The following is a 25,282-nucleotide window of genomic DNA, read 5'->3' as shown; positions in this document are numbered from 1 at the left end:
TAAGTTCAACTTTCAGCTATGAGGGATTCAAAAATTCACTACTGCAACTAATAGAAACATTTTATAAGTCTTTAAGGTTAAAATTTTCGATGAACATTTTGGGATTTTCATTTTGCTATTTTTGCTAGATTTGCTTAATTTTTTATAAATAAATTATCAATATTTCCATAAGCGTAGAAGTAATTTATCAAGTTTCAGTTACTAATGTACCGCAAATATGTTTATAATGTGTTAATATAATTATCATTTTAATACGCGTGGCCCGTTTTTGTGGTGTTTTAAAGTATAATTCGTATTGCTGTAAATGTGCTTTTGGTTTTGGAATATGTTAGCACCGAGTAATTACCAATATATGAACAATATTGTAACATGGCTGTGTTAAAATAAACTTGAAGTCCAAGTAGTGGTTCGTTTAGCTGTTTCCCAAAACCCAAGCGAATTATTAATTTATTAATCGTCTAAATCTAACATCACAAGTGGGATTGGCCCTGTCTTTTGACTTACCTCGGTTTCCTTTAAATTAAAAAATATACCGAAGACGCTACTTTGGCGCGAGACCTTATTTCTGGATTTTTTGGATGACGTGTTGGATTACTCTACCTGAGTAGTCCCAGCAATGGGTGGATTAAGTATCTGAAATCTAATTCTTTTGAAGGAGAGATAGTTGATTGGGTAATAATTACGTTCATTTGATGCCTTCTGGCTGTGTGAAGTTTTAGCTTGGGTGCATTTGATGCCTTCTGGCTACATAAAACTAATTTGGATTCATTTGATGCCTTCTGACTATGTAAAACTGTGCTTGGGTTCCTTTGATGCCTTCTGGCTGTGGAGAATTTTAATTTGGGTTCATTTGATGCCTTCTGGCTATGTAAAACTGTGCTTGGGTTCCTTTGATGCCTTCTGGCTGTGGAGAATTTTAATTTGGGTTCATTTGATGCCTTCTGGCTATGTAAAACTGTGCTTGGGTTCCTTTGATGCCTTCTGGCTGTGGAGAATTTTAATTTGGGTTCATTTGATGCCTTCTGGCTATGTAAAACTGTGCTTGGGTTCCTTTGATGCCTTCTGGCTGTGGAGAATTTTAATTTGGGTTCATTTGATGCCTTCTGGCTAAGCAAAGTTTTAGCTTAGGTTCATGTGACGCGTTTTGTCTAAGCGAAATTTTATTTGTGGAAATTTGTGGTAGGGGTCGAATTTGGAATTAGTGAAATATGTAAAATAAATTGGGAAAAGAACACAATATAATCAAAATATAGTTGTATAACGCTTCTAACGTCCCGTTAAATATTTATTTACTGCACTTTCCTGTAAAATTGATTAGGTTGAAGTTATTATTTCCAAACAACGTCATCAATAGTTATAGCAGAAATTACCACAACAAATACAAATATTATTAGACGCGGCGGTTAGAAGGAAAAGGATGTTATTAATCATTTTCTTCGTTTGATATGACGTTCTTTATTAGCCAGGTTGAATTTTTAGTGGCGACATGACGAATATACAGGATCGGGAACGAGTTTTATATTTTAGTGGCCAACTCGCGGACCGCTTTGTTTTACTTCTAAAACCGTTTACGCACGGTTGTCGGCGCAACATAACTAGTTCCATTTGTTAAATTTACCTGCTTTGAAAGCGATGCCCGCTTCTTTTTGTAATACCGTTTCGTGTCCGTGTGTATACGTTATCACAATGAATAGTACAACGAGAACTCATCTTTGCAAAGTAAAGCGTAAGTGAGCCGAAGCGCAAAAAGAGAAACAGAATGGGTTTTGGGAGGTTGCTGCTTGCGTTCGAGATGTGTCGCTGCCACTGGCCTGACGGGATTGTGGGGCGGGGGGGGGGGGGGGGGGGGGGGCCGCGGATTGCCTAGCTAGTGCTGGCAGGTTGGTGCCATATCAGGAAAGTAATTTCGCTTGAATGTGCGAGAGATGTTGGCGAAAATCGATAGTCTAACAACGAGAAACCGCCGCCAAATAAAGAATTTGTACTTACAGTGATGATAAATACATACATACATACATATAAAAATTAACTGGAATAAAATCAGGTAAAATTCGTTACGACTACTCATACTAAACCATATATACCTTACTATACCGGGTGACACAAGAAAGTGGGAACACTCAATAACTTCTAAACGGCTTGAGAGAGCGATTTGAAATTTGGAAGGGTTATTATAGGCTGAACGTCCAATTTTTTGACATGTAGTCAATGGTCGCACTTGCGGTTTGTGCGGAAACGACAGTAACTGTCACCCACACCTATTTTTTGATTTTTGGATTCAGGAGGTCATTCTACGTAGGATAGGACGGGTTTCCCCTTTTTTTTTGTTTTACATGATAATCCAAATCGACAACACGACACAATCGATAATCAGCTAAAAATGAACGAACTGTCAGAATTTTCAATCATGGCGACTTGATGATGATTAGAAGCAAAGTCACCTAAGTAACATTTTGATTTTATAAAAATGTATTTATTTATCTGGTTTTTTCCTGAACTTATTTTTTAACGCATTTTGACAAGTTTGGTGTCAAATGCGCTTTTAAAGAGTTTTTGTTCTCACTAGGGTGCTATTTAAAAAAACTAGGTGATCCTAAAAAAATAATTGTTCATTACATTAAATACTATTTGTCACTAGACAAGTAAAGAAAAGTATTATTTACAATGTAAAGGGAATGTAAGGGGAATTTTAACAACAAGCGACGTTAACGATTTAAAGATTAGCAGTAGAAATTGATTAATTATTAAATAAATACGCTACTAGCGCACTACAAACAACTAAAATCCCAATGCCAATTTACTATAAAATGAGTATTAAGGTTTCCACTAGTTTAAGATGTCACGATAAACATATCCACTAAAGGTAAATTATCCGATTAACCTTTTAAAAATTGGCTTCGGTCATTTTCAAAACTTTCTTTTTGATACTCAACACGAGATAACAAAAGCAAGCAACAGGATCAAGACTATAATTAAAATTAAAACCACCAAGACGAACCGCATTGTTTTTCTCTAATGGCTTCTTTACGCTACCGTCCGGTTCGCGCATAATCTTTCGAGCGAATTAACGTCACAACCGCTCACAGCCAATGACAGCGCGTTTCAAAGAGGAATTAAATTTTATAATTTTTAATTGCTTATACTTGTTACATAGAGCTACGAATTTTTTTTTGTGTTCTTACTTTTATAACCAATATTTTTCAAACTAAAATTTTGTCCCAAATTCACTATTTACGAACAAACACCGCAATATGATACTGATAAATGTTTTCCGATCGGAACCAATCTCAATGGAGTTTATTTTTTGGGATACTCTGTCATATTTTAGAAGCCTGAAAAGAAACCTACAAGCATTTTGAAGTTTTTGTAACCGATTCTTGGTACAGACAGCAAGGTCAGGCTAATACACTATATTGGCATAATTTAATAACGACAGGACTAAGGATTCACATAATTTTGTGTGTAGTTTGAAATTTAAAATGCTTATGTTTTTTGTATGGAGGTCTTAGAGCAAAATATGCACGGGCGTTGAAGCGTAAGTCATTCTCAAGCATGAAGCCGAGATTTTTTACTTTTCTCACAATTAATAGAGTCCATCTATAAATAGGGCAAGGTTATTATTTAGGAAAGCAGTTCTATTCTATTTTATTTTCTTGGATGAATCCCATTACGTCAAATCAATATTTATTTTTAAACAATCCTGTCCAATGTGTTCGATGTCAAACGAGTGAAGTAACTGGCTATAATAAGCTACAAAAAAATTACATGGGAATCACGAGACATGGGCATTCGAGTTCAATGATAAAACACTCTAGTGGCGACTGTGAGGAAAATAAAGCAAAATTGTCCAGACAACGCAGAACAAAGCTTTTGTGTTCCAATACAGATGATAGACATAAGTTTCGATCCGTTTCGATCTATATCTTTATTGGAATATATTTTTCCTTCAGAAACTCGTGTGACCATTCTTTAAAGGAATTTAACATTTACCTTTTAATTTAATTTAATATTTTAAAAGTCGTTGCTCTAACTAACTCTAATATACTTTTGTCTAATCCAAAATTCCCCCTCCTTATTCAGCGTTTTTCCAAGAATCAGCAGTACCTAATGGTTGCTATGATACACAAACATTAATTGTGATCTCTTTGATATTTTCGTTCCTGTTTCATTCGAGAATGCAAAGCAATATATCCGTCCAAAAAAACTTTTGAAAAGATTTTTGAAACCTGTGGTGTATCTGTAATGCCAACAGCAGATTTTAAAAATTGGTATCGTATAGGAATAATTTTTCGTAACACAGTATATATAGGCACACCTTCACTTTACAAAATTAAATATAATAACGTCATTATAGAAATTTGTATTTAGATTGACTGGCGAAGGCAGAGAGGATTAACATAACTGTTTACTTAGTTCCTTATTGGTATAAACTTTGGCCAAGAGTTCACCGAATGCAACGACTTCTACATCTTACACTTAATATCGTTATGGTTAAAGATGATTAGACTTAAATTTCAATATTTACTTAGCTGATTGAAACACCAAAAATTTTGGTAGCTTCTTACCAACAAATGGCTTATGCAAGTTAACAAAAATCATAATATACGATATAAATGTTAAATATTTTCAAAAAATAGTCGCCAGTAAAAAAACAAACGTTTTTCAAACGTTTCAATTAAAAGCTTATTTTTATCATCTGTAACTGTAGACACAAAAGCTTCCCTCTGCGTTGTCGGATCAAATTTTACGTTATTTTCTATAAACTCGGTACTACACCAATTTTAGTCTCATTTGCTAAAAATAAAAATAGCTAAGTTTTCTGTAACACCTCAAACTTTCCATTACTTTATATTACATAATATGCTAAATGTGCCACTCCCTGCATAAACGCTTGCCTTAGCAGCGACCCAAGGGCGCATATGACCAAAACGACTGGTAAATTTCAACGAGCATCGAACACCCAATTAAAAGAAAAAAAGATCGAGCATGAACGTCGCGACCGATGGCTGCCTCCGCAAAAAGCTCCGATCGATAACCCAGTCTCCAAACGGGCCAAAATCGTCGCATTCCTGACAGCAGGCGGCGGTTCGAAACTGGGAAGCAGCGAATTAAACAAAGGCGCATCGGAACACGGGAGCATCATCGCCATCGATACCATCAACCACCGCCGCACGGTCACAGAGGACAACGTTGCCGGTATGCATTCGAGTTCGTCAAATATAACGTTTTCATCATCTGACATTGGCTGGTGTGTATAATGTAAACTCCAAAAATGTAAACTCCAAAAATGTAAACTCCAAAAATGTAACGGGTGGTTAAATTGTAAGGGCCGATGTTGAATGTGAACCACACCTAAACGCCAAGTTTTTTCCGAATTTTATTTGACATTTCTCTATTTCAGACTTACTCAATTTGAACCATGGAGAGATACACAATCCAACAACGTGTTAAAGTTATCCAGACTTATTATGAAAATGGGCGTTCAAATCAAAATGCATATCGTGCACTTCGTGATTTTTTTGGTCAATTTGATCGTCCAAATGTGCGTACCATCGCAAAAATCGTGAAAAAATTCGAGCAAACCGGGTCTGTAGAAGATGTGAGAACACCAGTGCATGCTCGTACAGCTTGTACTGCAGAAAATATTGCTGATGTTCGCGATAGTGTGGCTGAAGAGCCGTCCATCTCAACTCGTCGTCGTGCCCAACAATTGCACCTCTCACGCTCGTCGTTGATAAACATTAGGCATAAAGACTTGCATTTACACGCTTACAAGGTGCAATTGGCTCTTGACCATTCCAAACGTCGTGAATGGGCAGAATGGTGGCAAGAAATGGCAACAGTGGATGATCAATTTTCGAAGAAAATCATCTTCAGTGATGAGGCACATTTTCACCTCAGTGGATTCGTCAATAAACAGAATTGCCGCATTTGGGCGAATGAGAATCCAAGAGTGATTGTCGAAAAACCAATGCACCCCCAAAGAGTGACTGTTTGATGAGGTTTATGGGCTGGCGGCATCATCGGGCCGTATTTTTTCCAAAATGAGGCCGGTCAGGCAGTTACTGTGAATGGTGTTCGCTATCGTGGGATGATAACGAACTTTTTATGGCCCGAATTGGAAGATATGGATGTGGACGATATGTGGTTTCAGCAGGACGGTGCCACTTGCCACACAGCTAACGAAACAATGGCTCTTTTGCGCAACAAATTCAATGGTCGTGTTATCTCACATAATGGCGATGTCAATTGGCCGCCAAGATCATGTGATTTGACACCGTTGGACTTTTTTCTTTGGGGTTATTTGAAAGAAAAGGTGTACGTCTATAAGCCAGCAACAATTCAAGAGCTAAAGGATGAGATAATTCGGCACATTAACGGCATAGAACCTCCATTATGCCTCAGGGTCATCGAAAATTTGGACCATCGAATGGAGGTGTGCCGCCGTGGTCGATATTTGGCCGATATTTTATTCCATACATAATTGAGTAATACCAATATATCATAATAAAATAAAATTACAATAATTTCCTAAATAGTTTGTGTTTTATTCAAAATCAACATCGGCCCTTGAAATTTAACCACCCGTTACTTGTGACCGTGCTCATAAAGTAGTTTGTGCTCCAATTTATGAAAATAATATGAGTCACTATGAACTCTTTGAATTTTTATGTGAGTACAAGCCACAGCCAATTTTATCCATCGTCTTCACTGCTTGTGAACGCGAAGATCTTTTGCTCCAGCCTGAAAACTTTGGCCACATATATCTTTAAAACATTTTCAGTTTTTCAATAACTACCAGTAGTTTGGTTCTACCTCGGTCGTGCTGAATTCTGTCAGACTCGAAAATTGTCCACTTGAAGAGGATCAACAATTTTTATTCATAACAAAACTCTCGATGGACAGACATTAATTTATATCGAAGTATACACTCAGATTATTTTCTCATGGTTTTTATTCATGGAGTATTTACTCCCTATCAGGGAGTACAAACCTAATGTTTATTCACATGAATAATTATCACGTGGAATGTTCATTCATAGGGGAAAATGTGCTTCGGTTATAGAACGCAATATATAAAAAATGGGGAGACAATTTCATTAAATTAGCATTTAATGCAAAACTCCAAGCGACCAGTGAGACAAAGCAAAAAAAAAAACAAGTTAGATGTTAGATGGTATGCTATGACTACCAAACCAACACCAAATGGAAACTTTAGTAAGATTTCGGAAAGGGGGGAGTCAGCATAAACAAAGACTTGAAAGAATTTAAAGTCACTCTTTGGCGATAGAAGGTGTGGAAGGGATAAGAGTCAACCACCGATGAATTTTATTCGATATCTACATATTAAGCAGACTAGGATATATCGTGTGTGACCGATGTTCAGCCGCGTCGCTGCGACTTGACGATCTACTGCGGCACATTCCTTCATTATGCATTCCTCTATCAGACTTAGCCCTCGTACAAAATCCGTTATTCTGTAAGGTAACTTATTCAGATCCTCATGTCTGCAGCTTTTGGGTCCCCAGTTCTGAGTATATTCTTTCTACTGCCATGAACCTGTTGTTCCTCATCTTCCAGCTTTGGCGAGGCCGATTTTGTGCATCTTGAGGTTGCACTTCGCTGTGCCCCGTACGTATTTTTTTGGTCAATGAGGGTCCAAGCAAGACATGCCCACAATTTTTACGTCAACCTATGGCTTTTAGTAAATAAAATAGTAGGTTCATTTATTCTGCAAAAACTAAAAACATAATAGGAAACTTGGATATATTAATATATCACTCATATGGTTTGATATCAACATAAATACGACAGAAAGCTGGGCTTAAACATAAACGATAAACAAATTAAATTTAATTCTACCATCATGCTTGCTTTGTCACGATGCTGCAATTGAAGACTCATCGCTGCACTATGTGCCCTCCTATTGAAATATCATTGCGTCAAGTTAATCTTGTCACTAGTGTCGCTGCTACTCAGGAACCTTGTCGCTTCATTCAAACTTTGTTCCAATCCGCCAAGAGAACCATTTAGGAACGGTAATTTCCAATCGATCAATTTATTTCTTATTTATTTTTCAAAGGCTTGATGTGTCAAAAAATGTTTGGGCAACTGAAAATTAAAGGCTCGTGCATGGTTCCACATCGTGTTGGAACTATCTTTAAATTCGTACTTTCAGTCGACACGAAAACGAGCACAAAACGAAATTTGCCGAAATTTACAGGGATTCTCCGATTTTTGGTGAAAGCCGGCAACGCCGAACGACTTGAACGCGGGAAATCGCGATAACGCCGGCACGCCACATTACGTCGTTTCGGGATACGATTTATTTGCACCGGCGGCCGCACGCCATTGGCGGGTCGGGGCCGATTTTACATGGAATGCAACAAGTGGTCGCAAACGCGGCACTAGCGACTTATTAGGAAATGCGGCGTTGCCCATTCAACGATACATCAGCGAATCCTTGTAAATTGGGTTCAACAATTTAACGGAAAGCCTGAGGGCATTATGTCCGAAGGCGGCTCGGCAATTCTTTAATAAAGTGCGAGAAGCAAATAAAAACAAAAGCTTAACGCCGCCCTCGAACAAATAAAAATTATTAATGAAGAACCGGTTGTGGATCACAGGGGATGAGATCACGATGATGCAATAAACAGCGTCTTTCCTAAAAAGAACAAAAATAACTAACAATAAAATTGTGCGGAGTCAAAATACCCGTCCATGTAATCAAATTTGATGGTACCAAATTAAAAAGTTCACACTTTTACGTGGTGCCGGATAACCTAAACTCGGCGTTACGAGATACATTTTTTGTTAACAAAATCGTTCTCAAATAGTGTGTTTATTTTGTTTTCCATGAATTACTAGATTACGAGTAAAGTGAAATAACCTTTCAAGCTTTATTTAAGCAATTATACAGATCATGGATGGAAAATTAACAAAACAGTTATCTGCAATCAAACTAACCTCCTCAATTACTTACGTTATACCCGCATGGTAGGTACACGAATACCATGAATTAAAGGGATTACTATAAAAAACGGACCTCATAAACACATATCAATGCCTTAAGTCACATTCGCGTGCTGGCTCCTGACCTTTTAAACTTCGAAATATTTCTTGTACTTATACACACGCAAATTGTTCGTCCTAGCTCCTTTTAAGGGTTTTTTTGCATTTATACATGCCACGTTTATTTATAGTTTGTAAAATACCCTTGCCTTAGTCTTTGCTCACTAAAATAATGTCAACGATATTTTTTTTTAAATGTTAAAAGCTGCATGCACTGGAGATAAGAAAATGTCGAAGTTCCGTTCAATTCTACACGCTTTCGAAATGTCCATTTTGAGCTTCGTTCTGACAGAATCTTGCGGATATTATTTTACGTTTTTTGATTCTGTGTAGATAATTTATCCCGTGTATGAAAAAAAAAAAAAAAAAAGAAAAACCTGAATTTTGCAGTGGATACTAGAATTTTATAGTTAGATAAACGACATTTTAGGGAGTGAGTATAAGATATTAAAACCGGTTCCACAATGTTCTTGATCGATGGCGGATGCGCTTCTTTCCAAAGAAACAACAGCAATAGCAATAGAGATATTTTCTTTTGGATTGACAACAAAAAATGAAGAATAATAGGCAGGATCACAAAAAGATAAAATAATAGGAGGATAAATGTAAAGCAGTTCGACCTGATTAGCCGGCTAAAACTTTGGAAAGACGATTCCGTTGAATGTTTAAAATATACTTTTTTTTATCCCTACTCTAAAATACCCAATTATGAACTGATCAACTGTGCGCTTTACGACACCAGCTTCGTTAAACACCGTCTGGAGATACGTCGGGCGTTTCCGCTGGTTTGGTCACGGATTTGGGGTGTTTTCGGTAGATTTTAGCCTGTGCTGGTATTTTGACATAGAAAATATTTTTAAATATTTATGGTGTTAGAGCACTTACGATGTCTCTTCAAGACTCTGTTTACAACTCTTTGCAAAACCATAACGCGATTCCAGCATCATTAAATCTAAAAAATATTCAGTTGTCATTTCCGCGAAATGTAGAGTACGTAAGGCATTTATTTGTATGTACTCTAATTATAATTATAAGTAGTGTGCTGGGTCTATTTTCAAATTCCTCTTGTTTTTTATTTTATTAAATTAAGTACACTATTCGTCCTCTTATATACATCCCTGGAGAAGATTCAAAACCGCGATCTGCTTCATATGTCAGCACAAACATTTTTTTTAAATCTCTACTAATGGACTCAAAGTCGGCAATTATAAAAAGTTGTTTTTATTTGTTATAAACCAATTAATTATAATATTATAAATAATGTTCGTCCTTGTTGGTTCAGTAGAATAACCAAAGGTTTAGACTTGTGCCAAACTTGGACAGATATTAAGTTATCGAGCTCCGAACAAATACAACAGTTTTCAATTAAACTTCGTAGTGAATCGCATTAAACAATACATTTTAACACGCTTTCCAAATTGCCGACTAGTCTGATTCAATCGCGGCCATCTTTAATATATCAATATTTCTTACCGTCTACTACCCACAATACAACAAAAGACTCGACAAAACAGCTCCACCTTTGACTACCGAGCGTCAGATGACGCCCGATACAAATCTTTATAAAAATAGCAAACACCCATTCCGATCGCAAACGCGTAATGTGCGTTATATATGTTATCGATTCAATTAGGCCATGGCGGATTAAATTTAATTTTTTAACTTTCCGAAGTTTTAAGAAAACGTTAATAGAATTCGTAATCAAATACGATCAGGTCTGTATGGTAGTTCACATCGAATGCATTTAAAAGTAACACTGTTCGCCACGACAACAATAATGATTTCGGATTTATTCAAAATATGTTTGAGAAATGTTCAGAAACATACGAGCTATCCTAATGTATTTGGAATTAATTCCGAACCGACCAAATAAACTAAAAACCCTAATAAAAGTTTGTACGTACGTTAAGTGACGCGGAATTAAAAAAAAAGGTTAATTAATCGCTGGTTGTACTCTGCTTGTCTTATCTTGGGCTCTATATTTTATTATCGAAAACCAATCTTACTATATAATAATAATAATTATAATAATAATAATAATAATAATAATAATAATAATAATAATAATAATAATAATAATAATAATAATAATAATAATAATAATAATAATGTCATCTATGCTTTTAAAGGTTAAAATTATTATTTTGCTTCGTATAATTTCCAAATCATTCCCAAACAGTTCTAATGTTCCGGATCGGACCGGATAATTGACATGCATCCGTGATACGCTGTGCACCAAGTGAGCTGTACACGTTTCAAGAATAAATTTCAATAATGATTACGTGGTGTACGCAACGGGTGCATTCAGCCTTCATTCAAAAAAAAAAAAAAAAAAAAAAAAAAAAAAAAAAAAAAAAACAAACCCCATGCAGACTCGGATTTGTGAACACATCCCCGAAAGAAAAAACTGCCTTTTAGCAGATGCGTACACAAACGAACCAAAATTAAAGAACCCGCACACCTCAAGGTCGCTATTCTTGAATTTTAGAAAATATAAATGATGTGGGTAAATAACCAAACCGTGCGCGTTTCGATAAAATGTTAAAATGTATTCTTCAAAAATTTCTGTTAAAAAAACAGGGAAATTTTTACCCAAAAATTGTTTTTTTTTTTTGGTTATTCACGATATTTCTTTTACTAAACAAATATCTAGCAAAAAATCGCAATAGGGATGGACTTTAAACAACTTGTGTACTGATATGGCAATGCCGATTTTGAAGTTCTAGAGGAGATTCAGATTATTATTCAGTTAATTAGACGAACAAAGCCTTCTGTGGGGTAACTTGTGGGTGTGGCCACTAATATTTGAGGCTTTGTTATTATATACGAAATCGTCAGATCTTGTATTGTATTGTATTGTATTGTATTGTATTGTAGTTAGTATGGTACTGTATTGTAATGTAATAGTGGCGCTACTTACAATTCTCTTCAAAAACATAGGTGTTTTTTTGGTCAGTTGATTGTCAAGAGCATAGGATAATATGTTATGAGGGGTAGGAATAAATTACCTGTTGAGAAATTTAGAAACATAAAATCCTTTCTGACTGTTCTGTTTCTATTTCACGATTTCATTAACACTGGCCTTTGGTGTCAAAAAAAATTTTTGGGAATAGAAATATTAAAATCTCCCTGGGGTGCAATTTTTATTCTTTTTCAAAAATAGCTGCACAGGTTTCTAACAGAAAATTTATTCAATTATTAGCCATATTTAAGACTTTTATGTTATATACGAGATCTTCTTGTTCATTTTATGAGAGTTGACAGTAAACTAGTTATTGGATCACTAATCTTCGTTGCAATTCTTTTTAAAAAATAGGTTAAAAGCATACACGAAGTTTTTGGTCAACTGACTATGAAAATCACAATATAAATTACAATATATTATGGAGGGTGGGACTAAATTATAGACGTTCAATTGTGGAATTGCTATTGAGAAAAGAATCCTATCTCGCTGTTTCATTTGTAATTCTCGATTTCAAGATTTTTTTTGGGAATAGAAACCTTTCAATCTGTCTGCGAAGCAAAAACTTTCCTTTTTTTAGGCATACATACACAGCTAATAACTATTGTAACTAATTATCCATAACACTTTTTTGAGTCAAATGCGTACTGTAATACTATTTACAAATCTTCTGGTAGAATCCGTCGGTTCTTGATGAAATCAAATCAGCAAAAACATTAGTCAGCAACAACAATTTATTGCAAACAAAGAAAAATACTCTTTTATCCGCTTCACGTATAAATAAGAACAAAAGCGATAACCAAAACTGATAATGGCTAACCGCTAACAAGGTAGAAACCCAATGGCTAAATCAAAAACAACTGCGTCGACATGTTGAGGTTAATAGTTATTGGTTCCGAAAGACATCAATTTTAACAAATTTAAACAAATTGTTTTCTTCTCGTTTTATTTTTAAATAAAGTGGGTTTTAGGTATCCAATGCCATTATACCATTCAATCAATAATCTTTAGCAGAGATTGAGGTAAATGTATTACACAATTTGTCATCCCAAAACGATGTTTTCAAAAATATTGTTAATTTTCATAGGTACCTTCAAAACCATTATTCCGAAAAACTATCAATTTAACCCATAGGCACTTTTAGTTTTGGTTAGTTTGCAAATTTGGGTGGAAAGCTAACCAAAAAGTAAAGGAATACATACTAAAATAGATCAAGCTAAACAACCAAAACGCAGTCGACCATAATTTTATGCTATGAGCATTATTCTGAGGTTCATAGTTTTAATAATTCGGCAATCAAGTTAGCTATGCAATAAAATTGAGTCTTTTTAAAGCAGCCACTGATTTTTCGAAATATTACATTGGTACTTAAAGATTTTTGGTTCTATTGTTCAAGATAAACATGAATATAAATGTAATGAATAAAACGGTTCAAACAAAGTATAGTATGTTATAATACATTTAGATCATGAATGAATCATTTTATTGCCGCAATAAAATACATGGGGTTCCATTTCAAATTGGCGCTTGATTTACATGTATACATTTTGAAAAATGGTTGAATGTTAGCTAATTATTTCCGTGATCAAAGTTTTTAGCAAAATTTTCAATTTTTATCTCCAAACTATCTCAAGAAATCATATATACATAAAGTTTCAAAAATTAGAACCCAAAAACGTAATAAAAACAAGAACAACTGAATTTCACTAATAACATTTTATATATATCAGCAGTATATAAATAAACAAAAATCAACCTACGCCTTAATAAATAAACTTATAACGCCAAAGTACGCACCGATCAGAATTTTCGTTGCAATATTGGGTTGTGAATTTTCTGACTTGTGAGTTCTTCCCTTTTTCTTGCTTCAGTTAGGTTTCTTTTGACACCATTTTCTTTACTTTTTAGAGTTCTGTTTCCGTCTCTCTTGGTTATTTCTGCTTTACGAAAAAGTTTTAGTAAGCATGGTGATAACAGGAGACGTTTGGAGTTGACTAATAGGTTGATTATTCTGTTGTTGCGTTATTACGTGAAGTGTTCTCGGATGATAACAGCGGTCTGTCAGTTACCAGAGCTCTAGCACAATCTTGAGAAGTGAATAGTTCTGGGCTATAGGGCCAAATTTACATATTTAGTATTGTGTAATGTGCTGCTTTGAGCTGTCCAAAAAATCCGTACCTGCGTGCGTGCGACGCAAATATGATGCAAATTAAGCACGGAAGCAACTCATAGTCAATGTCGATATTGCATTTACTTCAACAAAAAATGTTGATTTATTTCCAGTATAACAGTTTGATATTGTTTGATGATATTTAAATATTACATCAGAAGTAGAAAAATATAATTTTCTTACCTTCTTAAGGAAAAAAATATTTCCAAAGGCTAAGAACTTTTAAAATGCGTAGAAACACCTTCAATTGGTATAATTACCAACATTTCATGCGTGACAAAAATCAAAGGTTCCTATAACGGAATTTGTAAAAGATAATAGCCCCTTGAATTATGAAATTACTTTCACAGTACACATTCACAGGTGGTTTCAAATATGTTAAAAATATTATAGTTGTGTTAAAAAAACGTACCCTCTATATATGTTTGATTCTACGATCAAAATAAGTGCCTCTCTCGATGTTTACCTTAACCCTAAATGGTAGCAGAATAATATATCGTTAAAACCATCGTACTGGTACTTTCAAATAGAACTTGACTTGTTAAATGGAACGACATATTTAACTTTTCAAGAAATATATATATATATATATATATATATATATATATATATATATATATATATATATATATATATATATATATATATATATATATATATATATATATTAATAGCTGCTTAATTGAATCCAAATTTGACGTTTTTCTTTTGCAAGGTCAAATAATTTAAAACTCTGCAGAGATGCGGCCGTTTCCTTATGCAGTTAGGTAGCTATTTGTATATTTTCTAGAACACTATGGTCGAAGTGCCCGGCCGCAAATAACACAGTATAGATAAGGGCAACATGTATAACCATCCTATCACCTCAATTCTGAACGAAACGGCTCTACTTCCCTGCCCGTCAACGTTTTCTTCGTGATCAATAAACCTCGGTGATTTTGGTGTCTTAAGTAAAGGATGAATATAAGAAAAGGAAGCTGGCGCCGCGAGAGGGGCGAGATATCCAGTAACATTGAAGGGTCGCGCGGAAAGAGGGGGCGGGGGCAATCGATATAACGAAATTGGACTTACCGCCTCCGGAGTAACACCGGTTATCTGCCATTTTGCCACCTGTCTTTTCGGTACCCCATTCGAATCTGACAGAGAAACAAAACGAATTTTACACTATTTAAAACGATTCGGTTGAAAATGAAATATACATAACGGAGTCAATATGTCTGAAAATTTAGGATCCAATTTACTTATAATTTTAAGATATGCTTTAGGTGGTAACTCCATTTGAGGGCAAGCTCGGATAAATTGTTTACGATTGTGATAAAAATGACTGATGTCATAGAAAAAAAGAATACTTGGAAAAACTTATGTACATACAAAATGTCACTATGTAGAAAAATAAGAAGGTCTGGTATTGCAAAAACGCGAAAAACAAAACGATTAAAAATATTGCCATTTGCGATTCACAAAAAACGTATCAGGCGACAAAAGTAGAACAGATGGATGTCAAATTGATACCTGTCTGTTTCTTTTTACATATTCAAAATCATTTCTGCGTTTGTTATAATAAGTAACAAATACTCAAAACTACACAGCTACTCACGTTATTCACGATTGTCAAATACATACCAAGTATCCAAACGGATATCCAAACCATTTAATTTAACAAAAAGCAATTCTAAAATAATCCTTTCGAGGTAGCTATGTAAATTAAACTTACAAATCTTAACACCTAAACAACTGTACAGTTTGATCAAAAGTTTTTGTAATAAAGACGATGCAAACCTGGCTTACACATAAACAATTTTATGCAGAATGCAGAAATATATCTTTTTTAATAAAATAAAAAGCAGTCAAGTCATAGAGGGATATAGCCCGATATTATAATTTTTTTTGTATGTGGGTACGTGTCTACTAAAAAATACTTAATGTAACATTTGCCTACGTAGAGGTGCCAATAGGATCAACTTTTAGAAATGCTTCAAAGAAATTTGAAACAGCTTAATTCAGACAATCAGCAAAAATTATGTAAATAAACAATACCATCACCCACTAACCTAAGGAAGTCCTACCGCTTTTGAACGAACACAATTAGAACAAAATCGTAATGGCCACACAACAGCATTAAATTAAATAGACCTGCCATGTAGGTATTTGTACATACATACCAAGTATCGTTAAATAAAACGAAGATGTCCTACGAAATTAATCCTGCTTACCTTTCGTTCAACCACGGTTCAAAACACGTCAACAAAATGTCCAAGAATGTCACTAAAAATTAACAACACTTATTCAATCGAATATCATAATCACCCCGATTAAAATCCCGAAATATCTTCAGAGAAAAACTCGCGAGAAAGATGGCGACTGACTGGTAATTATCCATATATTATTTTCTTTTACAGTCATTTTGTATAATCTCTTTGATCAACAACACAATCTAAAGATTCAACTTTGAACGACTGCCCGTCTTTTTTTACGGTTTAACAGTTTTTCGATTTTAATGATTATTAATTGGGAAAAATAAGTTGACATGCGTTTACTGAAGATCACAGATTGATCTACTTTGTAAATGTTTTGCATAGAAGAGCACGGATGTAAGCAGTAGTACGGATTTTACGGACGTAGGTGACAGGGCTGTCGAGAAATCGACGATGTTCGGTGGGAAAATAAACAAACTATTATACCGGCACAATGGCGCGCAAGTGCCCTCTATTTCCGTCTCTATATAAAGAATTAGGAAGTTTTTTGAATTTTACTAGATTTTAATTGCCATTTAATACTCAAAAACTTCAGTTTGAGTTGAATGACATTTGGTAAAATTGTGAGTTGTGTTGGTTAATAATTTGAACCGCAATTTAAAAATATACAAGTGACATAAACAAGAAATAACTTCTAAAGTAGATTTGAGAACTTTGAACTACGAAAACAACTAAACAGCTGACTGGGGATATTTGATATACAGGTTGTCCTTGCAGGAAATTGCAGAATATTGATAAATCTGGTTATAATATACTTTGCCATATTCTGAATTATTTCAAAAGCTTAGCGCATTTTAATCATTGGTAAAGTGAGGTTTTGTTATTTTAAGTGTTAACTTAAATTATATAGTACTTATGCAGTATTAGAATTAAATATCAACATTTTTTTTTAAATTGACATTTAAATCATTAAGACATAGAAACGATTTATTATACCTAGACTTATTTTTTTTTAGTTCAGCGGTAGGATTTAGTCAATTAAAAAAATTCTGACATTGGCAGGTTTCTCATGACAATTTATACTTATGTTTACTCCAAACAAGTTGAAATTTTAAAAATTGTGGATATTTTCTTATTTCCTAGATTTGTATAAAAACTGCAAACAAAAAACTTAAATAATTGTGGGGAGTAAACCAGTTTAGTTATAAAGATGTTATGATTTGATCAAAATACTTAGGGTTTATTGGGTTACATATTGAATAAACAACTACTGGCTTTAAGTCTCTAAAACATCACACTCAATGAAACGAGAAATCCTAAACGATGCCAAATTTATTTTTAATAACAAATACTATACAATAAATATTTGCGTAACAGTTGAGAAGTTTTGCCTACTTTTTTCTTCTAGTAATGGTGTGAAGATAAAATTCTTAAATGGATCGGACGATCTGTTTTTAAACATGAACCTTAACCTTAACCATTTAAGAACATTATACATATACAATATCCAAATTTCCATAAAATTAGTACATTATCATTTAGTTCACTTAAACTAGTATAGGAAATTCAATATGTTTCATAATATAAAGGTAATTTTCCAATATATTTTTATTTTTATTATGAAATGTCCCACCCAGAAGAATAAGTACAAAATATAAACAAAAAAATATAAAATCTTAAAAATATAAATAAATAAATAATAACAAATATATAACAAAGTTTATACAAAATCTACAAAAGGCAAAATAGTGTTCAATAAAGTGCCCTTTTTATATGCTCAAATTATTAAAATTACATTAGCACATCAAGGAAGTAATGTAAGTTGACTAAAGAAATTTCCCCTAACAAAATTTAACCTGCTCTTTTGATCATTGTAAAGTAAGTTGTATATATGTAGAGAGATTTGGTTATAATTTGGCACCCCACCTACGGTAAATACAAAATTGGTAGGCAGTGTCCTGGACCACCAGAAATATTTCAAAAACAACCATATACAATATTTTTGCCTTGCATGCTAAAAGACATATCTCAAAACTGTAAATTTCACCATTGAGCAGTTTTGGTTACGTTATTTTTCTAAACAAATACAACTTTACTCATTAAAATACCATAAAGTTGATGGCGCTATGTTAGAGTTTTTTTAAATAATAATTAATAATTGCGGTTACAATTTTAAACTGTAAATACAATAATAATTTATTTGATATCTCTGAAACTTATATATATTATATTATAGCGATTGGCAACGAAAAACCAAAACTAACCAAAAGATACCAAAACTATTGAGACTGCTTAAAAGGAAATGTTAAGTAATTTTTATTTTCGTTTATTTTTTGATATCTTGCCAATTATGATTTTGGACGATTTCATATCAGTCCATTCGACTTTCTTGGCATGCTTTTGATTGATTTTTAGTTTATCAAACATGCACTGCACATAGTTGTTTCTAGCAAAAAATTAATTTAACAGTCTGTACATTTCCTTAATTTTACTGAACATCTACCATTATCGTGTTTAAGATTTTTTGAAATAACTTATAATAAAGAGAAGTATTAAATTATAACCAAATATCTGGTACAGTATAGTTTTAAATATAATTATTTTTATCAATCAATTTCATTGTTGCTTATGGTGGTTGGACCAAGAACAATCACACAATACAATAAGACATTGCTATTTCGTTCCTAACTCTTTGGAAAAAATATTCAAGATCATATTCATTAAATACTGAAAATCGAGAGTTGTTGAGAAAAAATATTAATGCGGGTCTAGTTTGATAGCTCTTTTTATGCAGGGTATTTTTGTACTATACAAATTAATTGGTAACATCAAACATTTTTATACAAAATTTGTGCGTCTATTCTTAAACACCCTCTTCCGGCTCCAAACCACCGAACTAAATCTAAATTTTAAGAACGTCCACCCTGGAAAATTATGCAACACATTTTAAATAACTGGCAAGGCTTCAGGTGACAATAATCACATGCTGGGTGTTGTAGGTGGCCGAACTTCATGAGGTGATTGTTTATGTGATTTTAAGAGGAAAACTTTATGTAAATACTTGTATTTGCTAATTTCCAATATACATTGCGTCAAATTTTTGCAAGACTTTTTTTTAAATAAAAATTTGTTCTTAATTAAGTTCACATCATTAATGCCACTTAACCGTTTTATTGCTATTTTGTTTGATTTTTGTAAAAAAATAAAAATTATTTAATTTTAATCGACAAATGATAAATAATAATATATAATCTTTATCATGAAAATTTTGAAAAATTTGGCTACCTACATAGCACCAGGTATTTTTAAAGTGGATAACAAAAGTGTTTCAACAGTGTATTCTGGAAGAAACACAAAATAAAAATAGTGTCAATGAAATCCAAGTGGTTGCTTTAGCAAACTGCAGTTACATATTGCATGTACAAATGGGAAATAGAACCCTACAGGTTGCTATGTAATATTAGCATCATTAAATAGAAAAGTTATATTTAGCATTTGGATTTTCATTTTGATTTAGGCATTCTCAGAAAATGAAAATGAGAACAGTAATCTCTTCTATACTATTGTTTACTAAACATTCGGCAAAAAAATGTACATATGTGTTCAAAAGATCACTCATGTATATTCGGTGAAATAAATATTATATTATAAAAAATATAGATAAAACATTTTTGTACTGCTGTTTGTTATGAGCAAACGCATGAATGAATTAATGGAAGTGTGATTTTTTATTTTTATTTTTTTCTTACTATTTTTGCATATTTGCTCTAACATGTTATGTTTTTATTTTAACATAAGGACCTTTTTTTGCTGTATATTTAGCAAACAAGCTTTAGTATTCATTAACATTCACCAAATGAAGCATTATAATGCACTTTTCTATCTAAAAGTTACCAAATTATGTTTACTGAGGGTTGCAATTGCAAGCATAAGGACTAAACTGTATGTATTTCGCCAGGTTGGTGTATCTCTTTCGCAACATATTCTATGCTGTTACAACTATCAGTCCCTAAATTACCATTAATACTATTGGTAGGAATGACAAAATTATCTGACTCTCTCAGGTTTGTGTCCATTTTATGTTCAGTATTGTTTACATCTTGATTTGCAAGTTCTTCAGAATCTTCACCCTGTTTGGCAAGAGAATTATCAGGATTAATCAGTAAATTGTTCCACCAGCTCGAGAATGCACCTTTTGCTTGAGAAATTGCACCGCCTGAAAAGGTTTAAGAGAATAACAGATGATGTTATCTTGTAACTAGCAATTTGAGAAAATGAACAATACTTAGCAAATAACATGATTCATTTACCTACAGCTTTTCCTGTTGTTACTACTGCTCTACCTGTCGAAGACATTGCTTGGTTAATTTTTCTACCACTTTCTGTACTCTGCATGGTGCTACAATGTATTTAAAAGTCGTAAAAAATCTTAAATTAAAACATAGACATATAAACAATATATGAAATATTTCGAAAAATATCTACACAAATTAAAGAAATAAAGCAAATTTCCTTATAGGCAATAATTAAAAAAAACTGAAAACATGGTTCTACACTTTTAATCACTTACTGTGAAAATCGAAGTTTCATATCTGCTACAGACAACTGTCCAGCAAATGGATGGCCAACTCCAAAATTCAAAATGCCAGGATTGATCCCACTGAACCATATTTTATAGTTGTGAGTTTCTCTCCAAGCTGTTACAAAGCAGGAATTAAAATGTTCCAGTTCCCTTAAGGAATCTAGAAAATTATTTGGGTTTAAAATTATGTCTGTAAAATGATGTATAAAGTACCAAACTATTAACGAAAGCTGTTAGTGGTCTTTATAAAACATATCGGATTAAAATATTTAAAAATTTGTGTCCACTATTATTTTAAAAAATTACAGTAAGGATGGTCTACTCCCACCAACTATAAAAAGTTAAAAGAAAACTATCATTTTTACTGTCTCCTATCCATAAAAGGAAACAAATTAGTACAAAATGTAAGATATTCAAAGAATGTAATACTATTTAAGAAATCTAGAGGACCAAACCTGATTTTTACCTTCTAGTGTGCATTCCCTTCCAAAAATGTTTCTATATGTGATACATTAGAAGAATTTATTTACTTAAAATTTAAAATGTGATTTGAAATTGTTATCTTTTTGTAGTTTTTAATATTCTTACGCAACGTCATCAAGTACATTAGTTCAACGCGATTTCATTTAAATTTTCCCCGTGTGAACGGTGTATTTTCTACAGAGTACACCATTTGTAATTTCTACGAATACAGCACTGTCTAGAACATGGTATATGAGTACAGTGCGTCATCCTTTCATGTGTAAAAATAATTATTTACTAGTTAATTTTTATTCATATTCACACAAAGTAATTGACAATTGAGAAACTGAAACTACCATTTTTGCTATGAGTGGCTTTGTAATAAATCGGAATAGAAATAGAAAAAAAAAAACTTGGTAAGACTCCAAAGTTACAGTTGATCATAGCATGAAGGGGGGAGGGCTTGCTTGTAAAATCAAAAAGATTTTCAACAATTTAAACACATATTTGTATTTTTGGTTAGGTGTGTATTTGATATTTTTCATGATTCCACGAATCTTGTTTGATCTGTTTGAAAGAATTTTCCATAACCTAAATAAAACTAACCTTGTAATAGAGAAGTCCGTAGAAGGCACAATAGATAAATTTTAAATTGAGCCCTAATCCACTCATCACCTCCCTCCCATCCTACTCCATCGAGAAACACGTCATGTTTCTCTTCAGTTACATGTTTCACTATATAATCGGCAAACCTCAAATCTTCAGTCGTTAAATGTAGACACTTTCTCAAGTTAAAATCTTGACATTCTATTCTATTACTGTCTATATCTACCAGGATGTCGTAAAGTTGATGTTTTTGCTTGAATAAAACATTAGTTGCTCCCACAATGTAACTTCTAACATTCATATCTGTCAGTAAATCTAAATATGGCAGTGATAAATATGGCAGGCACAATGAGCCTTTGGTGAATATAGGCAGGGGAAAACCACAGGACTGAGTGTTGGTTTGGGCTAAATATGCCAGATTATGTATGTTTTCTGTAATTGTATCAGAGCTTCCATCTCTTCTAAGGCTGTTATTTTTGTCTCCTAGAAAAGAAATTACTGTTAAATTTAAAACTGACAGAGTGTACCTGTTATTTTCTGCCTAGCTGATTATAGATTTTTGGAATGAGTTCAGACAATTTAGTGATGTTTATAAAGCATAGAACAAATGGTTAATTCTGATTCTTTATGTGATTCTAATAATGGTCATTTTACAGAAAACACAAAAACAATCTCTCTCACGTTACAAGCCAGTAAATAGATATCAAAATTGCAACACTGGAGCAAACATGGTGTGGACACAAGATGATAGTACTTGAGTAATAACAGTGTGCATAAATCTCATACACATTCAATAAAGGCATAGGGAAAACATGTATCTGTTTTAAAATCAAGAAATTATGTATTTAATTGCAACTTTGCAAATCCATTCCATTAATTTTAGTTTTAAAACCTTTTTGTTAAATTTTAACCTACCCACAGTACAGACGCCATTAGTTTCATTCTCATCTTTGTCCAAGGTAGTTGTTTCAGTTATTTCGATTGCATTTTCAATGTTATGACTATTTGTATGATTTTCATATGCACTTGATTCGGAAGTTAAATTATCATCTGTGATAATTTTTTTATTAGAATCATCATTGAAACAAGATTTTTCATGTGTAGGAGTAGTAACTGGCGTTTCTTCATCTGAAAATTCCGGCATAGGGGACATTGGTCTAGACAACCTAAACAAAATTCAGTTAATATTTAGAAAAGAGTCTGTACAATAAGCTTCTATCTATACCTTATGCATGCTGATTGATGAAGTCCCTTATCAATTAATTCAGGAAATAATGAAACCAATGTTAAAATGGTTGTACAAAGAGGAAGCACGGGTGACTTAAAAAAAATCACTCTTTTCTCTAAGAGCAGCAACTTAAATAACAGGACAGCCTTGTGTTTCCATTGTAACACAAAATCTCTAGCAGATAATCCTTAAAAAACAATGTATGAAATTATTATTAGCTAATAATTTGCTAGTTAAAAAAAAATGTTGAAATTGTTTAATTAAAAAGAAACAAAGTTAATTATTGTATTTTGTTTCTGAAAATTTCAGATTCATGGAATTATTAACAATAAGTATTTGTTGGATTTTATACAATTTTTTCAATTTTTCAGGAAGTATCTTAATAGAAATCCAACTTTTACCAAAGTGCTTTATAAGAACTTACCTACAAATAGTTGTTGACCAGTATCATTTTGCGTTAGTACAGCATTCAAGTGTTGGTATGTATCCTCCAAAATTGAGACTTTACTAAAATCTCCTTCATCAAAATAAGCATGGGTAATCAGAGACATTTTTACTTGAATTTGTCCATATAGAGGTATTTTGCTGAGGACACAAACTGACTTTTGTACAGTACCTCTAGTTATATCCGAGGTACGATTTTTAATTTTCTAAAACATTAAAAATTTCACTAATCTAGTCTAGAAATAAACTTGTGCTTTTACAAATGTACCTCACTGGGTATTTGACGAAAACATGAAATTCCATAAACTGTTTGTTTAGGATTTGTTAAGCTAGGCAAATGAAAAAATACTGTATCTTCTTGATAATTATGAGATCCATCGGGCAAGGCTAACGTAGGCAAGTATTTCCAACCGGACGGGCACTCATTTGGTGCTCCAGGGACAAGAGGGGGAAAAGAATATTCCACCTAGAACAAGCTGCTTGCATACAAAATTAATAAAATACATAATGATAATTTACTTGACAGCCCTTCTTGTGATGAAATCCTATTACTAAGACGTACAAGATCGGCCCCTTTGATTCATCCATTTCCAAAATTTTGGTTATTTTTTATTTATGACATGTACACAAATAAGTCATAGATAATGAATAGCATCTTCTTTATTCAGGGGCCATAGAAAAAGGAAATGGAAAACATTAAATCAACAAAATCATAGATCATGGTGTAGTAACTCTATGACCAAAGTGATGTTTGGTTCAACCACAGGTGTCACCAATTAACGAAATAGTTAATAGATAATTATTCAAAGAAACTTTCACAGGCAATTCCTTCTGCGTCGGTTATCGGTTGTTTATAAATTAAATTTGCTGACGTTTCGGCAATGATCCAGTTGGCTTCTTCAGAGTTTAACTGAAACGGCCTGCATGATTGCATGAAATCTGGTCTTCTGCCAAAGAAAAATCCGAGAATCTACAGAAATCTATAAGCAACCAAAAGATATATAAGCAGGTACAGAGTAGAATGCGAGTCAGTTTCAGTTTAGCTCTAAAGAACTCAACAGGTTGGTTGGCGAAACGTCAGCCAGTTCGATTTATAAACAATCGACGCAGGAGGAATCTAGAAAATTTGTACATAGTATGCGGCATTCAAAAACCAACATGGCCGCTGACAGATCTCCCATAAGTTTGGATGCGACATTTTTAAGGCAGTATTTTCTTAAAATATGTTGTGAGTTAAGTGTGTGGATATCGTTGTTTAGAACGAAAATTGTGCTAAGTGTAGATTAGTGGATGAAATGTAGAGGCTTGCATTAAAAATCATTATCTTCTCTACGAAAATATCGACGCCCTTTGCAGCACATCATTTTTTCCCTGGTAGGACCACTATATTTTCTAATAGCTATATGGTTCCTTTCCATAAGAGTTGATTTAGTGGCAATGAGGAAATGACCACAGATTTCTGTTTCAATATTTTGTATTAGGTATTGATCTGTACGAATTTACCGTTACAGTGCAACTTATTGCGTTAAAAGCTGAAATAATACCATCGAAAGGCCTATTT

The 25,282-nt window shown here is 33.4% G+C and overlaps 2 protein-coding genes across 5 annotated transcripts in view; both read right to left on the bottom strand.

Moving 5' to 3' along the window:
• The window catches only part of LOC132702755 (serine/threonine-protein kinase tousled-like 2), a 103,997-nt gene extending 87,217 nt beyond the window's left edge, over positions 1-16,780 (bottom strand). For 2 of the 3 annotated variants that reach the window (XM_060671490.1, XM_060671492.1), the window contains exons 1-2: positions 16,418-16,780; positions 15,276-15,340 (exon numbers count right to left, since the gene is read on the bottom strand). In XM_060671490.1, the coding sequence (XP_060527473.1) occupies positions 15,276-15,306 (31 nt within the window). In that variant the 5' untranslated portion in view covers positions 15,307-15,340; positions 16,418-16,780. The remainder of the gene's footprint in view (positions 1-15,275; positions 15,341-16,417) is intronic. The other variant, XM_060671501.1, reaches the window with a different exon arrangement.
• A 946-nt stretch (positions 16,781-17,726) lies between these two features.
• Positions 17,727-24,373, bottom strand: LOC132703836 (late secretory pathway protein AVL9 homolog). Of its 2 annotated transcripts, none has more exons than XM_060673340.1 (9): positions 24,241-24,373; positions 23,990-24,187; positions 23,702-23,927; positions 23,275-23,464; positions 22,965-23,215; positions 22,050-22,532; positions 20,970-21,141; positions 20,710-20,798; positions 17,727-20,615 (listed from the first exon to the last, which is right to left on the bottom strand). In XM_060673340.1, the coding sequence occupies exons 1-9, from the start codon at positions 24,307-24,309 to the stop codon at positions 20,335-20,337; spliced, it is 1,959 nt and encodes a 652-aa protein (XP_060529323.1). In that variant the 5' UTR covers positions 24,310-24,373; the 3' UTR covers positions 17,727-20,334. The 2 variants fall into 2 exon arrangements, with proteins under 2 accessions (XP_060529323.1, XP_060529324.1); XM_060673341.1 differs by having other exon boundaries at positions 20,424-20,615; positions 20,714-20,798.
• Positions 24,374-25,282: the final 909 nt, after the last annotated feature.

The sequence above is a fragment of the Cylas formicarius genome, unplaced genomic scaffold (assembly GCF_029955315.1).
Source record: "Cylas formicarius isolate icCylForm1 unplaced genomic scaffold, icCylForm1.1 PGA_scaffold_6__28_contigs__length_40554024, whole genome shotgun sequence".
Classification (NCBI taxonomy): domain Eukaryota; kingdom Metazoa; phylum Arthropoda; class Insecta; order Coleoptera; family Brentidae; genus Cylas; species Cylas formicarius.
This window is presented reverse-complemented; position numbering and strand designations above follow the sequence as displayed.